Genomic DNA, 16,007 nt, shown 5'->3' on the forward strand with positions numbered 1-16,007 from the left:
ACTGGAACTGGATTTAACATAAAGTACAAACAAAAATCATTGTAAGACTGGCTAGTTAATTGCTAAAACTGTCAGCAAAAATCTAATTCGAAAATGGTAAACCTTTGTAGTTAGAATACAGAGCCCAATATGCACGTACAGGAATGATTTCGAAAATTGTCAATTATTTGAAGAATACGCAAGGAGGAAAAAGCAATATGTGGACCATGGCACTTTCATAATCCCTTGATTCAAGCTGAGGCTTACCTATTGAAAACAACATCCCCTTAAAAGTTGAGACAATTAGTAGGTTGATGACATATCCTTATTATTATTTGATAATGATGTTGATTGAGTGAGTGCTTCACATGTATAAATGTATGGCTATATATATTAGTCATTAATCATTTATATATTAGTCATTAGTCATTCAAATTAACCCCAGCGTGGCCAAATGGTATGGTCAACTGATTAGAGGTCTCAGGTTCGAACATTTATCAGTAAACATCTTGGATGACAAAAGAGAGGGTTTGGAAACGGTCATGAAGATATCCTAGTTAGACAGTGTACATCTGAATCAAGACTCGGTCTCCATATACGAGTAACCTGAATAGAGAAAATCTTATCCGTTTGCACGTTTACATATCATCCAAATCACACACTACGAGTAACAAGTGAGTATGCATCTCAAAAGAGGAGGAGTGGCAGGGGAAGGGGGTCAACAACCTTCATGTGACTAGCAAGTCATGTATGCATATATATATATATATATATATAACTAATCCACATGAACATTAATTGGAAGCTTTTAAACCTAAGTTGGTAACCTGAATCTTTCAGAAAAAAATTAGCACACTTTATTCATAAAAGAAGCAATATGTAATGGCTAGGCCAAGTGGGATACCTTGCTTTATAAAAAGACAAATCACTAAAAATTTTATAAAAATGTAATGGTAACAAGTCTTGTTCAATAAAAAAGTTTTGTCCTGTAAAAGATGGTAGGGCTCAATTAGCTGATCTTCTAAAAATGTATCCTTTGCTTTTTAAAAATTTCTATCAAAAGCAGAATCCACCTTTCATTCTCAAACCCCTGTTCATGTTCCCACTACTTTGAATCAAACAATAAACAACAAATTAAGAGCTATAAGACATAATGACTTACACTTATTATTTTAGGCAGACAGACATATACCTAATCAACAAATCAAATCACTGTTAATTACACTTTTTTCGGTATCAAATGGTACTATAAATCAACAGCTTACCTACGTTACTATGCGTTTTAAAGATTAGTGTATGGAAATGGAATGAGATCAAGTGACATTGAGGAAATTATCCCCGTTATTAGTATGCGTTTTGAAAGTGTGTATCGTGACTTGAGAATCAGATACCAAGATAATTCGGTGTTGCAGAGTGTTCATATTAGGATCGTAGAAAAACTTCAGAAAAGCGTGAGAATCAGGATTACGTGTTAATTCTCATGTGAAAATGTCTAAGAAGCTTAATGGGAACAAAGGAATAGCTTTGAAAGTATGCTAAAATATAATTCATCTTGCTTGGCACTTGACACTCTAGTGGCTAGTGGCATCTCTAGTTACGTTCTTGACTATATATATATATATATATATATATAGAAAATGGAGTATGTAGCTGTTAGACACCCAAGCTTGGGTGTAGAACCCTTCACATACTAATTTTTTAATATATCTATAAATGTTTGGCCCCTCATGTTTTTTATGGATTAAAAAAACAAGATGTGAGGGGTTCTACACCCAAGCTTGGGTGTCTAACAGCCACATAAACCCTAACCTCATATATATATATATATATATAGAGGAAGGGTTATCTAAGAACCCACAAATAAAAAAGAACTCAAGAACCATTTTGGACCAATCATTTTTTTCTCTCTTTCTCTCTCTTCAATTAAATAATAAAATTCACTCAAATCATTCAAAATGTTTTATCTCACAAACCGTAAATCATTAGACGAAATAAAAAGCATGGGTAGTCTTAAAATTTCGTGCTCTTTCAATTGAGATGCAATTCGATATACTTATAATGACTTTTTTATTTTTGTTTTTTTCTTCTTGTACTCGTGTACCTGCACATGTGTAGGATCATTGTTTTCACATGTAAATTAATAAATGAACATATGTACACAACAATGAAGGTTAAGGGCGGAGCCCGTCAATCCATGGCGGAGCCATGGTGGCCAAGGGCGGAGCCTGCCGGTCCATGGCGAAGCCATTGCGGCTAAGGGCGGAGCCCGTTAGGTAGATCACCCATCACCGGTCACCCCGTATGACCTAATCACCCTCTATGACCTATCACCCTATGACCTATCACCCTCTATGACCTATCACCCCCACTAGCTTTGGTTTATGAATATCCTTAAGGGCGAAGCCCGTTCCGAATCATAATTTTTTATTCAACCTACACATGTGTAAGTTCAATCTACACATGTGTAAGTTAGTGTAAGTACAACAAAAAAAACGAAAATTAAAAAGTCATCAAAAGTATATTGAATTGGATCTCTAATGAAAGAGGACGAAATTTTAAGACTACCCATGCTTTTTGTTTCGTCTAACGATTTACGGTTTGTGAGATAAAACATTTTGAAATATTTGGGTGAATTTTATTATTTAATTGAAGAGAGAGAAAATGATAGAAAATGAATGGTCCAGATTTGTTCTCGCGTTCTTTTTTATTTGTGAGTTCTTAAAATAACTCACCCCTATATATATATATATATATATATAGTTATTTTGAGAACCATCAAAAAAAAAAGAACGCGAGAATCAATCTGGGCTACACATCTCATCTCCTTTTTTCTCTCTCATCACTTTCATCCAAATTTTTCAAAACGTTTTATCTCACAAACCGTGCATCGTTAGACGAAAAAAAAACCATGGGTAGTCTTAAAATTTCGTCTTCTTTCATTAGAGATGCGACTTGATATAATTTTGACAAACTTTTAAATTTCGAATTTTTTTTCTTTTTTCGAATTTTTTTTTTACCTGCACATGTGTAGGACATACCTACACATGTGTAGGATGTATAACCTACACATGTGTAGGATGTGTATGATGTATACCCTACACATGTCCTGCACATGTGTAGGACGTCCTACACATGTGTAGGATATACATCCTACACATCCTACACATGTGTAGGATTATCGCTAAAAAAAAATTAAAAAAAAAATCGAAATTTAAAAGTTTGTCAAAAGTATATCAAGTCGCATCTCTAATGAAAGAGCACGAAATTTTAAGACTACCCATGCTTTTTTTTTCGTTTAACGATGTACGGTTTGTGAGATAAAACCATTTGAATGAATTGGGTGAAAATGAGGAGAGGGAAAATTAAATATCATCAAGATCAAAAATAATGGCCAGGATTGGTTCTCACGTTCTTTTTTTTTTTATGGTTCTCAAAATAACCTACCCCTATATATATATATATATATATTCACTTAAAGATGGTTGTTATATTGGATTATAGAACTGATAACGTCGGTGATGAGATGTTAATTTCATAATACCAATAATGTTATACAATATTATCCTTTGATTCCAGCCAAAGTTGCTTTATGGGTCAAAAGGAGAGGCTACTATACTTGTTTTATGTAGAATTTTGTATTTGGTTAAAGAATATGAATATAATCTTTTGCTTAAACAATACTCCCGTGTGATTAGTCAAAGAAAAGCTTGTTCATGGCATTCATTGTTTATCTTATTAGGCAATTTTAGAATAACCCCAAGACCCCAAAGCCATATGATTAATAGACCCAAAATGATATTTTATTAGATACATACTCGAATACGTAAGAATTGCAAATTGACTTGCTTTCGAAAGCCAACTGCAGTGGTATTTCCTGCAATACAGAAGAAGGTTTTACTAAAAGATGTTCTAACATTTGTTAAGTAAATAATGATCTGATTCTCTAAAACGGAAAATCAAATTTGGAAGTTGCAGATACAACTACATGAGTATATGCAAGTGAAGTTTAAACCATTTGACTCGTTTTCAACTACCTATGTTAGTAAATCTTACCTGTTTGATTCATTAGCAATTATATATACTCAGACTGAATTTGATGTAAATTTTATAAAACTTCACCCCTGCTTACAGTTGTTGAAAGGAACATTGTCGGCCAGGGAAATATATTTATCAATTACCAAAACATTTGATATGAAACAGCATATGAAGACACTGATGCCTAACCAAAGTGTTCAATGCAACAGAGCCACAGAGGCATCTTCGACCCATATACTAAATGGGTTGACTTGGATTATGTTTTATCTCAAACATGTCACATAATCAAAAAATAGCTAAGATAAGAACATGTTGGGCAGGCCAAATGGGGTTGGGAAGAGCCAGAAATCTATGTCTACTGCGTTTAGACCCCTAAACCGCTGTATACAAAGATTTAGATTAACATTGTAATACACAGTATACACTAATACTCGTAATATTCTTTATGCAGCCATAATTAACGTATTATGTAATTGCTAACAAAAAACTATACCAAAACTGACGATGCATCTCAAACCAACTTGGCCCATCTGAAGGCGTACTAAAACTTGACATGTTTTGACCCACTACCCAACCTGCTTATTTGCCACCATTAATGACTAGTGAAGGAATTAAAATAAAGAAGCATACGATCCCATGAGAGCCGTTAGCTCTTCGGCACATTTGACAGGTACATAGAGAGCAGATTGTGAAAGCATGAAATGGTGACACTATGGGTCCAGACTTCCTCAAGCTGAACATCTTCAGTCAATCGAACTTTTCAGTATTGCCCTTACTAGGTTCCACATATGGTCGGCTGTGGAGCCTCCTAAGTACAGTAGATGCTCATATATAGATACAACTGTCTCCATGTTCGAATACAACCACTAGGAGAGTGCCACGAAAATCGGCATTATTTAATACTCAGTAAAAGTTATACATGGCAAATCTGACTATGTTTTTGGTCTTCTATTCTGTAGTTTCTCAAAGACTCTCTAACCATCCCATTTTCTTAAAGCTAATTTGATTATTTAAGATCACATAACCACTTTTAAAATGCAAATCCAAATATAGATAAATATAAAGCTCAAAATGAAGTTTGTTCATTTCATTTGACATGTTGTGTGAACATATATACTTAAAAACCCCTTATGCCAGTACTATAAGCAATCTTTCAATACAGAAACCCCGGGTGAAGTAGAGAAATAATGGATACTAACAGTTTTCCGGGACCTAAAACCACTAGTAATGTAATGTCATCTTAAGACATGTAATTTATATATTTTGTAGTCACTTCCAGATAGTTTTTTAACAGTTTCATTCATAGCATACCCGATTGTTTACAACCTCAAAGTTCGATAATTAATTTAGCAACGGTTTGTTTCCATTTTTATAAGATAAAAGGTTGTTAATTATGGTGTTGCAACCAATAGTTTGTAACCCATTTTATAACGTAACTATTCATGCTTCACACAAAAAAGAACAACAAATGAATTGACTAGTCAGCCGGCTTAACCCAACTTGAATCATTACCCAATTTACCTGACCCGCACATTTTTTTGAAATCATAATTTTTCTGATAGGAACAGCCACCTATATATACATGCATAAATAGCTGTTAGGGTAATGAGCAAACCAATATATAATAACAAAACAGGAGCTCGGAGAAGAGTCAGCCGTTTTTCCATTAGATTGGCAGTGTGAAATTTGTGAGAATGATGTACATCCTGTCAAACCAGGGTTGTTGCTTGTCCATGAGGACAATTTTTAAGTTACTAGTTACTTCGCTTCAGACAGATCTTTCGGTCCGTGATATGAGATCAGCCATAACCAAGTGCCTCCATTTCCAGAAGCACTATAGCTCTTTGCCTAAAATGTAAACACCCAAAGAATAACCAATCTATATTTTGTTTCATTTAGTGAGAGGAAACAGACATAAACAGATCTGTTATATACTATTCAGTCTACGACATTAGCCTTCCAGGATTACAAAAAAATCAAATTTGGAAAAACTACAGATAAGTAGGTAAGCAAACAAATGAAAAATGCAGCTTTTTTATCACGCTTATAGAGATGAATCCCTGCACTTATTAAAAAAGAGAACCAAGTCATTAATAAAAGTAATAGCATGATGCTAAATAAGATTTAGAAATTACATTAGTTACTAATACCCGGTTGTTCCATGACATGGTATGAGGCATTAAAAAACTACTTAATGTACAACAGACTTCATTATCAACTTGTAAAGTTGTAACGACATAAAACATGACTAATTGAACAAAGATAACTAGAGCATTAAATAATTAGCCTTGTCAAGAATGCATAATTACAATTACAATGGCTAATTCAACAAAGATAAAAATAGACAAAGACACCTAAGTTCAAAAAACTTGTCCAATGAAAATAATACTAATGGTTCATGTACTACCACTGATGATGCCCAACTACACCTAAGATCAAGACTACTCACTGCTCATACCAATAGCAACTCCAGCCACTATGTTAGTCAATCCTGAACTCTAGATAGATACAATTTCATTATCTACAACTAACGTCTTAGGAACTCTTCTCAAATGAGAGCACAACTGAGAACACCAACTTTACCTCATCTATCTGAAACAATTTAGACATCGCATGCAAAGTCAGAGCACATTAAGATAACCAATTATCATAACCCAAAATACAGAACAAAAACAAGAAAACATAACAGATACAGAGGTAGTTGATCAGGAAGAAAATGGTGAAAAGATAATAAATCAGGATTAATATCAAGCAATATAAATAATGAGTAGGAGAAGATACGAAAAACAATGAGAAAACATATCATGGTTACATTGTGTATCGACAGTTTCAGCCCTAATGAATTGACCCATGGAACTACTATAATTCAACACTGTACATCGCCTAATGGTTCAACTGTTTTGCCGAGATGGACTAACGGTCTACTTAATAAAACTGTTTTTTGTAGTATCAATCTTGATCAGCATATAATGTTATTATGTTAGTACACGGTACAGGTGTAAGTATAGTGTTTCAGCCCGAATGACTTGGTACTTCCACATTATTTAGAAGTCCAGAACAGTAAAAGACTGAAACTTTGTGTAAGTCCATTAGCATTCAAAACAATTCATAGGCCAAGGCCTCCACTGCTTTGCCAAGATGGACTACAAGAGAAACTCAAAAAATAAGTGCACCAAAATATATAAGATTATTCTAACCAATTTTAACAAGCTCATTTAGTGGCAAAAAACAAGGTATACAAACTAAAATCGTGGCGAGTATGACAGAATGTGTATTAAAGTTCTATGGACTTCATCCAAAGTATTTGTAAAGGACTTGGGAACTTGCTTCTTTTGAGTTAAAGCAAATCTTAATGTTATATGTTAACTTTACAATCTTTCATACAAATGCAAATAGACACTCCAAGTAAGTCAGTTGTTCATTATTACTACCCTGAGCATCGGAAACTAAACACAAGTGTGTACTACCTATCAGTGAATCGCCATCAAAAGAGGGTAATCCTTTTATAATAGAAAGCAAAAAAAAATAAAAAATAATAAAAAATCAAACTAGTCAGAGTATGTACCGTAGCATAGTAATGTCCAGTATAGACTAATATAAAGCTTTGAAATCTCCTTTTTCTATAAGATGCATGCTATTAGAAACAATAAGCAAACATAAATATTCAGAGCAATAAATTTGCTGAAAAGACTACTACTACGGTAGTGCAATTACTAACAAATTATACTAGTTAATTTAAAATACATCTTTTTCGCATTGTATTTAGAAGTTTGCTTATTGACGGTAAGCTCTTGCAGATATGGAGAGACACACATAACAACCTAATAAAAATAAGCAAACACCACCTTCAACTCCGCAACACAAAGATAAACTCCCGCTATGAGCTAAGACCAGATTGTTAACAGCCTTAACAAGATGGATTACAAACAAAAAATTCAGTCATCAAGCTAAAGTATGGCAAAATAATGGGTAGTTCCTAAGATATTCATAACATACAGAAATAACTGGTATTACAGTCTATTTAAATTTTAATATAAGGAAATATACCTATATGATGGATGCAAAGCACCACGCGTCCACGGGGGCGAAATACACTGCCCCTGGAGTTATCCTAGGGTCGAAAACATCAAAGTTACGACTATGGTACATACTGCAGGATCCAGATCTTGTGGGAAAAACTTATGCATCGGTAACTGGGATCTTGCCACCACAGAAATAATATCCCAATTATTCGCTAAAATCATCATCCATGCAGGTACCCTCAACAACACTTTGCGCTCTATATTCCTATAAACCTCAAAAAACGACCAGCGAAACTTAGCAGTTTCAAACAACATCAATCTTATGGTTTGTAGGGCGGATTCTATGTCATCACGATTTTCGTTAGGGTGACTAGTCCATAGCGTATTAAACGCGTTATTCATGGCCATAAATCCAATGTCTCTGTTAGATGCACCGTCACCGTCATTCACAGATTTCAACGAAATTCCTAAGGCTTTTGATCCGGCGAGGGATTGAAAGTCACCATCTGATCTTAATTCCCACAAAATGTTTTCGGAGTCGATTTTAATGTATCCGGTTAAGTCGAAATCTACTACGGCCGTTTTCAATTGAATAGTTCTGTCCTGAGAGAATAAGTCTACGTTTACGATATCGATATCTTCAAGCATCATGCCATCTCTAACCCTAGTCCGCCTAACTTTTCTAACTGACTTAATAATCCTAGCAAACTCACTAAGGTCTGCATTTCCTTCTAGAAGGTCCAGATTATACCTGATGTTCGGATGATCCATCTCGCGGTCAACGGGGGTCAACATTAGTCAACGTCTCAAAAAGGGTGAAAACTGGTCGGATCTGTCTCAAATAGGTTCGAAAATCGAATTTTGTTGCCGGAAATGGAGAATATCAGGATAATTGCGGCCGTGGTTAAAGATTTGTATGGTAGTGGTGGAGGACGGTGGTCGACGTTGGTGATAGCTCCATTTGGAGATAAAAGGATGAAAGGGAACTGATGAGAATCTGAGAGGAGGGATTAGGGTTTCATCTCCATTTCATTGTTTATATATCTACAATGTTTACTTTTTTTCCCTCAAGTTTCATTATTAAGATAACAGCCCTTTTTTTATACTACCTTTCTTTTAAATTTTCATGGAGTGTTTGTTATTATCCTACTATGTCATAGTAGCCAAACAAGCCAATACTTATTCAATGAGTGGTGATATTAGTATCATGATTTTTGATTCATTTATCACAATGTACATCATTTAATGCTGACTGTACAAGTGAACAATGCATGATTGTAGTGTAATTAATCAAATGTTGTGGTACTAATATCACTTTCCTTATCTAATACTTTAAAATTTTTACTGGTCATCTAAATCAAACAGTGTGTCTTTCTTGAACAATCTTTCCTATACTTAAAATCAACATTTCCAAAATAATCCCCCACTTATTTAACGAATGTTAGATTTTAATGGTTAAACCCTAGCAGTTACAACTTAGTTAGGTGGACACTATGTTGAAAGTTGGAATATGCACACTCTTGCAAAACAGAAGTGATAATACGTATGCTCACACGTTCAAAAGGTACATATTCGAAACCACATGAAATCAAGATTTCAAACACACAAATACCCCCCATCCCTTCCCTTCTTTTTCTCTACCACCACCTAAACAGCCCCACCCCCCACCCCCTTGAATTTAAGATTTTCAAACATGTTAATCGATTATATTATTTTAAACCTTTAAAACTTTTAAAGAATTGGTTTTGTGGAATCAAACTCTTAATCATTTTCTTAAATTCTCAATCTCATTTCTATAATATCTTATTATCTCCTAAATTTTCATGAAAGCTTCTAAACACTTGTAATACAAATACCTTTGTCTATGCATGATGAATATACAAACAATTTTCATCATGTACAACAAATAAACTAAATGGAATAAACCTATTTGGTGAACTACAACATAAATGTTTGTGTTGTTGCGAGAATATAAACAAAACCACCTTGGTAGAATGGCAGCTAAAACGGAAACATGTTGTCATGTTGAACATGCCAAAAGACCCTAAACAATTTTATCCAAAGATTTAAAATATTATGGATTAATCACTAGAAGACCAATGTACTTTCCCTTTTGTACATGGTTGCCCAATAAACTAGAATATTGATATGTATCACCCACAAACTTGTAAATTTTGTACATGGTTCACCAAAACGACTGGCTATAGTCGGTTACACTTTATTGAGCTGACGTGACAACTTAGCTGGTCATGATGTGACAACTTACATGTTAAATGACTTTTTTCTTTTGTACATGGTTAGCCTAATGGTAAGGTAAATACTTGATGACCTTAAGGTCTGAGGTTCGATCCCCACTTGGCACAAAAAATAATTCATTTAAGGTACTCGTTACCAATGAAGCCTAGACCCACATGTGAAGTTTAAATACGCGGGTTAATCCTTTGGGGTGCTCAGATCATGTGGGAATTAGGATGGAGGTATTGTACCGGCATCATATGGCTCATACGAGGTGAGTCGATGGGTATCCAATTGTGGTACCAGAGCTGGGTTCCCTCCATTACCTTTTTTTTTCATGGTTGACCAATTTACTTTTTGTATTAATGTGTATCACCCACAAACTTGTAATTTTGTATATGGTTGACCAAAAGTATCGTTAAATTAATAATATAGATACTAGGTGTTATTATACATGATTGACCAAAACTTATTATTATTTGAATTAATAATATGGATATTAGGTGTATATTATACTGATGACATGGATCATAATAAACTAACCTTATTCACCAAATATAGACAGGGTCTCGTGTTTTTTTAAATCAAAAAACTAACAGAAGAAACAGACGTGGTTGGTTGTTTTATTCAGTGATGGAAACAAACGGCATGATGAAACAGCCAACCACGTTTGTGTTTTTCATCATGTGGTTGTTGAGTTAATAAAGATGAGACCACATCTGTATTTGGTGAAAACTGTTGATTTTTTTCGAACTATGTCACAAGTATAAGACAAACTAAATATCCATATTGTTAATGTTAATAATAAGAAAAACATTTTCACCACTTCTACCGGTTATAACAGGTGTTTTTGGTCAACTGTGTACAATATTTACAAGCTTGTGGGTGATACACATCATTATAAAAAGTTTATTGGGCAACCATGTACAAAAGGAAAAGTACAGTTTACTGGTAAGTTGTGACGTCATGACCAGCTAAGCTGTCAAGTCAGCTTAATAGAGTGTAACCAGCTATAGTAGGTAGTTTTGACCAATCATGTACAAAATTTACTAGTTCGTGGGTGACCCCAAGAGAGCTCTTAGGTCTTTGGTATGTTTGACAGGTACAAAGAGAAAGCCGATTGTGAAAGCATAAAATGGTGACATTATGGGTCCTGACTTCCTCAATTAAGTTGAACATTCAGTCAATCAAACTTTTCAATCTTGCACTTGCTAGGTTCCACATATGGTCGGTTGTGGGGCCTGCTAAGTAGATACTCATATATAGATACAACTATCTCCATGTTCGGATACAACCACCAGGCAACTGCCACACAAATCGTAATTGTGTGAAAGTAAAGATGTACATTGCAAATCCAGAAATCTTTCTCCTTTTCACAGTTTCTGTATCGAACCTGATGACCCAAACAACCAGATTTTAATGTTCGTATAGACACATCGTATATCTAAGAATCTGACTATGTATGGGTTTGGGTTGTATATCAGCTTCACTTTTTACACTATGTTTTGGTCTAAATATTTATTAGCTCTCAAAGACTGTTTCTAACCATCCCATTTTCTTGAAGCTAATTTGATTATTTAAAATCACATAAATAATTTCACAATGCATATCCAAATAGGCAAATATAAAAAGCTCTATGAATAAATATAAAGCTTAAAATTTTCAATCCAACCTCAACCTGTAATGGTCGGATGGCAAAGTGTAGAAACTCAAACAAAGTTTGTTTATTTCATATGACATGTAGTTACATTAAAAAGAACAACAAATGTATCGACTAGTCAGTGAGCTTAACCCAATTTGAATCATTACCCAATTCATCCGAGTCCCCCAATTTTTCGCCTATATTTACATGCATATATAGCTGTTAGGATAATGAAGCCTAGCAAACCAAATACATGAAAGTGAAAACTGGATCTCGGAGGAGACTCAACAATTCGCAGTCCATGGATTTCCTATTAGATTAGGAGTGTGAAATTTGTGAGACTGTTCTACATCCCGTCAAACCAGGGTTGTTGCTTATCCAAGAGGACAATTACTAAGTTCTTTTCAGCAATATCAAATATGACGAGCATTTATGTTTGGTTGTTTCTTCGTTTAGGGTTTTAACTTCTAAATGTGGCTTAGATGCTTCAAGTTTATCTACTTTGGTTCAGGCAGATCTTTTTGTTCATGATATGAGATTAGCTATAACCGAAGTGTCTCCATTTCCAGAAGACTATAGCTCTTTGCATACCAAAGAGTAAACACCATGCTCTCCATGTTCAAATTCTAATGACACCCAAAGGATAAACAGATCTATCATACTATACAGTCTTCCACATCAGCCTTCGAGGATTACAAATAATCAAATTTGGAAAAACTACAGATAACCAAAGAAATGAAAAATGCAACTTGCTTATCATGTTTAACCAAACAAAACTACATTATCAACTAATACACGGTTGTCTCATGACATGGAATGAGGCATTAAAAAACTACTTAGTGTAGAACAGACTTCATTATACATAACACATGACTCATCATACAGTAAATCACCACAACTCAAAATGAACTTTTCAAATCTGCTTGATCATGCGGAGGCGGGAGGTCTATTATGTTATCCTAGTTCCACTGACAAAAGTTATTGTTGCCATGCTAAACTCACCAATGCCTATACTCTCTTTGGATTAATTATAATGGAAAATAACTTGTCATGCTTCAGAATTTTGTCACAAAATGCAAAGTTACATAACTAGATAAGCAAGGTATTTGTCAAGAACCACAATTAAATTTACAATGGCTAATTCAACTAAGATAAAAATAGACTGATAATAATACTAATAATTCATGTACTACCAATGATAGTGCCCAACTAGACCTGAGATCACGACTCCTCACTGCTCATACCGATAGAAACTCCATCCACTCTAGATAGATACAATTTCATTATCTTCCACCTGACGTCTTATCAACTTCTTTCAGCTGAAAACACCAACTTCACCTCATTTGTCTGAAACATTAACCATCGCGTGCAAAATCAGAGCACATTACGATAACCAAATATCGTAAACCAAGATACAGAATGAAAACAAGATAACATAAAAGATACCGAGGTAGTTGATGAGGAAGAAAACAGTGAAAGATAATAAATTAGAATTTATATCAAGCAATGTAAATAATGATTACGAGGCTACGAGGGCGAAAAATAAGGAGTAAACATAACATAATAAGATTGTATATCGACAGTTTCAGCCCGAATGAATGAACCATCAAACTACTATAAATCAAAATTGTTTATCGCCTAATGGTTCAACTGCTTTGCTGTGATAGATTAATGGTCTACTTAATAAAACTGTTCTATGTAGTATCTTATAAATAAATAAGAATCTTAATCAGCATATAATGTTAGTACATGATACAAGTGAGTGTTTCAGCCCGAATGACTTGGTACTTCCACATTATTTGGAAGTCCAGAACAGTAAAAGACTGGAACTTTGTATAAGTCCATTAGCATTCAAAACAATTCATAGGCCAAAGCCTCCACTGCTTTGCCAAAATGGACTAACAAGAGAAACCCAAAAAATAAATGCACCAAAATATAAGATTATTCTAACAAATTTTAACAAGCTCGATAATAGGCTACAACAGGGTATACAAACTAAAACTGTCATAAGTATGGCAAAATGTGTGAAACTTTTTTGTTAATTATGCACCTCATCCAACGTACTTGTAAAGGACTCGAAACTTGCTTCTATTAAGTTAAAGCAATTAATTCTAGTAAACCCTCTTGGCCATTATCAAGCAAATCTTTACATTACATATTAACTCCACAAGCTTTCATACAAATGCAAATAGACACTCCAAGTAAGTCAGTTGTTCATTACTGATACCCTCATGATAGACAGCTATACACATGTATGTACCGATCCTACCCAACAAACAATCACTATCTAAAGCATACTAATGGGTAGTATCACAATAACCAAATGATCTGAATTGAACGCTAACAAGACAAATATTTAGTATTACAGTTTACTTAATGTAAGAAACATACCTACACGAGCGAAGCAAAGTACTAGGCGCGCGAAATACGGTGCATCTTCTGTTATCCTTGGGTCAAAAACATCCAAGTTATGATTATTAAAAACATATAATGATTATTAAAAACATCCAAGTTATGATTATCAAAAACATATCGATATCTTCAAGCATCATGCCATCTCTACCCCTAATCCGCCTAACTGTTCTAACTGCCTTAACAATCCTACAAAATTCACTAAGGTCAGCATTTCCTTTTACAAGGTCTAGATTATACCTGATGTTTGGATTAGCCATCTCGCGGTCAGCAATGGTCAACCGCTCAAAAAGGGTGAAAAGTGGTCGGATCTGTCTCAAAATAAGGCTGAAAATTGGATTTGAATGCCAGAGATGAAGGATAACCAGGGGTACGGAGATGGTGGATGGTTTGTTGATCATCGATGATGGCGGCGGTGGTTATAGCGTTCTTTGGGGATTTTTAGGGTGGCCTGTGGTGATATTCCATGAGGATCTGCTGTTGAGAGTGAGGAGAGGTTAGGGTTTCATCTCCATCTCATTCCTTATATTTCTACAATGTTTACTTTTTGTCCCTCAGGTTTCATTATTAAGATAACAACCCCTATATTTTAATTATTATTTATAAGAAAAAAACTGCTCAGTGCCGCCTTCTCCGGGTTTTGAGCCTCAATATCTCGACAGTGTATGAGGGAGGTTAAGATGTAGGTACACCTTACCTCTACCTAAGTAGAGAGACTACTTTCATGTTCCACCTAAATAGTAAAAAATAAAAAAAAAAGGTCCTCCAACCTTGACATTTTTCAGTTTCTTTGGTCAGATCAACCTAAGCGTGCTTTAAATATGAGTAATAGATGATTACATACATAGACCAAGTCTTTTTTTTTAAGGAGTGTAGACCTTTTCTAAATAGTTAGATCATAAATGGACCATTTTTATAGTCTATTGATCCTGCATATATCATTTAATACCATTGACAACATTAAGCACAATTTGAATGTCAAAAATACAGTGGTGATCTTGCGATGACGTTTAGTATTTTTGCAGACATTGATAGTGTATTAAGGCATGACATTGATAGTGTATCAAGGCATACATTTTGTACCCTTAGGCATCTCCAATAGCAAAATCAAGATCATCAAGTGTATTGATCACTTCAACAACCAGTCAACATCTATACTAAATCAACATATTGAACAAATTTTGCCTCAAACCCAGTATACTAAACCTAATATGTCAATGCCACATCATAATCTATCTTAACTCAATAACCACATTACATTAGTCGAAACTTTTATATGTATACTATATTATAAAAGAGAAAAGTGAATATGGGGTTGTTATGTTGGAATCACGTTAAATGTGACCGTCACGGATCGTTTATCATTCGTGATATGATAATTGACGATAACTGAAATCCCTATGTCTAGTAAATATACGATGGGCGTATTTATTCTTATAGACATATTATAGGGTTTCCCATTAGATGATTGAAACTACGGGGACTTATATTGCACATACTAAACACCAGGGGCTAAAGATGTAAATGCTCTCTCTATAAATAGAGAGTCATTTACAACAATTTCTAACCCTAATCTTCCTCCATCTTTATGTGTGTTTTCTCTCCACACTCATACCCATCTAATAACAATCATCTTGTTTTGGGAACCCGACATCAATGGCAAACATTATTGCTTTTACAAA

The 16,007-nt window shown here is 34.5% G+C and overlaps 1 protein-coding gene and 1 long non-coding RNA gene across 3 annotated transcripts; both read right to left on the minus strand.

Annotated features, from left to right (window-relative positions):
- Positions 1–5,570: 5,570 nt before the first annotated feature.
- LOC122582506 lies at positions 5,571–9,030 on the minus strand. Of its 2 annotated transcripts, none has more exons than XM_043754911.1 (2): positions 8,062–9,030; positions 5,571–5,862 (listed from the first exon to the last, which is right to left on the minus strand). In XM_043754911.1, exon 1 carries the CDS (start codon positions 8,829–8,831, stop codon positions 8,121–8,123), a length of 711 nt encoding a protein of 236 aa, XP_043610846.1. In that variant the 5' UTR covers positions 8,832–9,030; the 3' UTR covers positions 5,571–5,862; positions 8,062–8,120. The 2 variants fall into 2 exon arrangements, with proteins under 2 accessions (XP_043610846.1, XP_043610845.1); XM_043754910.1 differs by lacking the exon at positions 5,571–5,862 and adding an exon at positions 6,222–6,606.
- A 3,914-nt stretch (positions 9,031–12,944) lies between these two features.
- On the minus strand, positions 12,945–14,806 carry LOC122583881. Its single transcript, XR_006321342.1, has 3 exons — positions 14,566–14,806; positions 14,305–14,360; positions 12,945–13,260 (listed from the first exon to the last, which is right to left on the minus strand). It is a non-coding gene; the product is annotated as an uncharacterized LOC122583881 (long non-coding RNA).
- Positions 14,807–16,007: the final 1,201 nt, after the last annotated feature.

The sequence above is a fragment of the Erigeron canadensis genome, chromosome 9 (genome assembly GCF_010389155.1).
Source record: "Erigeron canadensis isolate Cc75 chromosome 9, C_canadensis_v1, whole genome shotgun sequence".
Lineage (NCBI taxonomy): Eukaryota > Viridiplantae > Streptophyta > Magnoliopsida > Asterales > Asteraceae > Erigeron > Erigeron canadensis.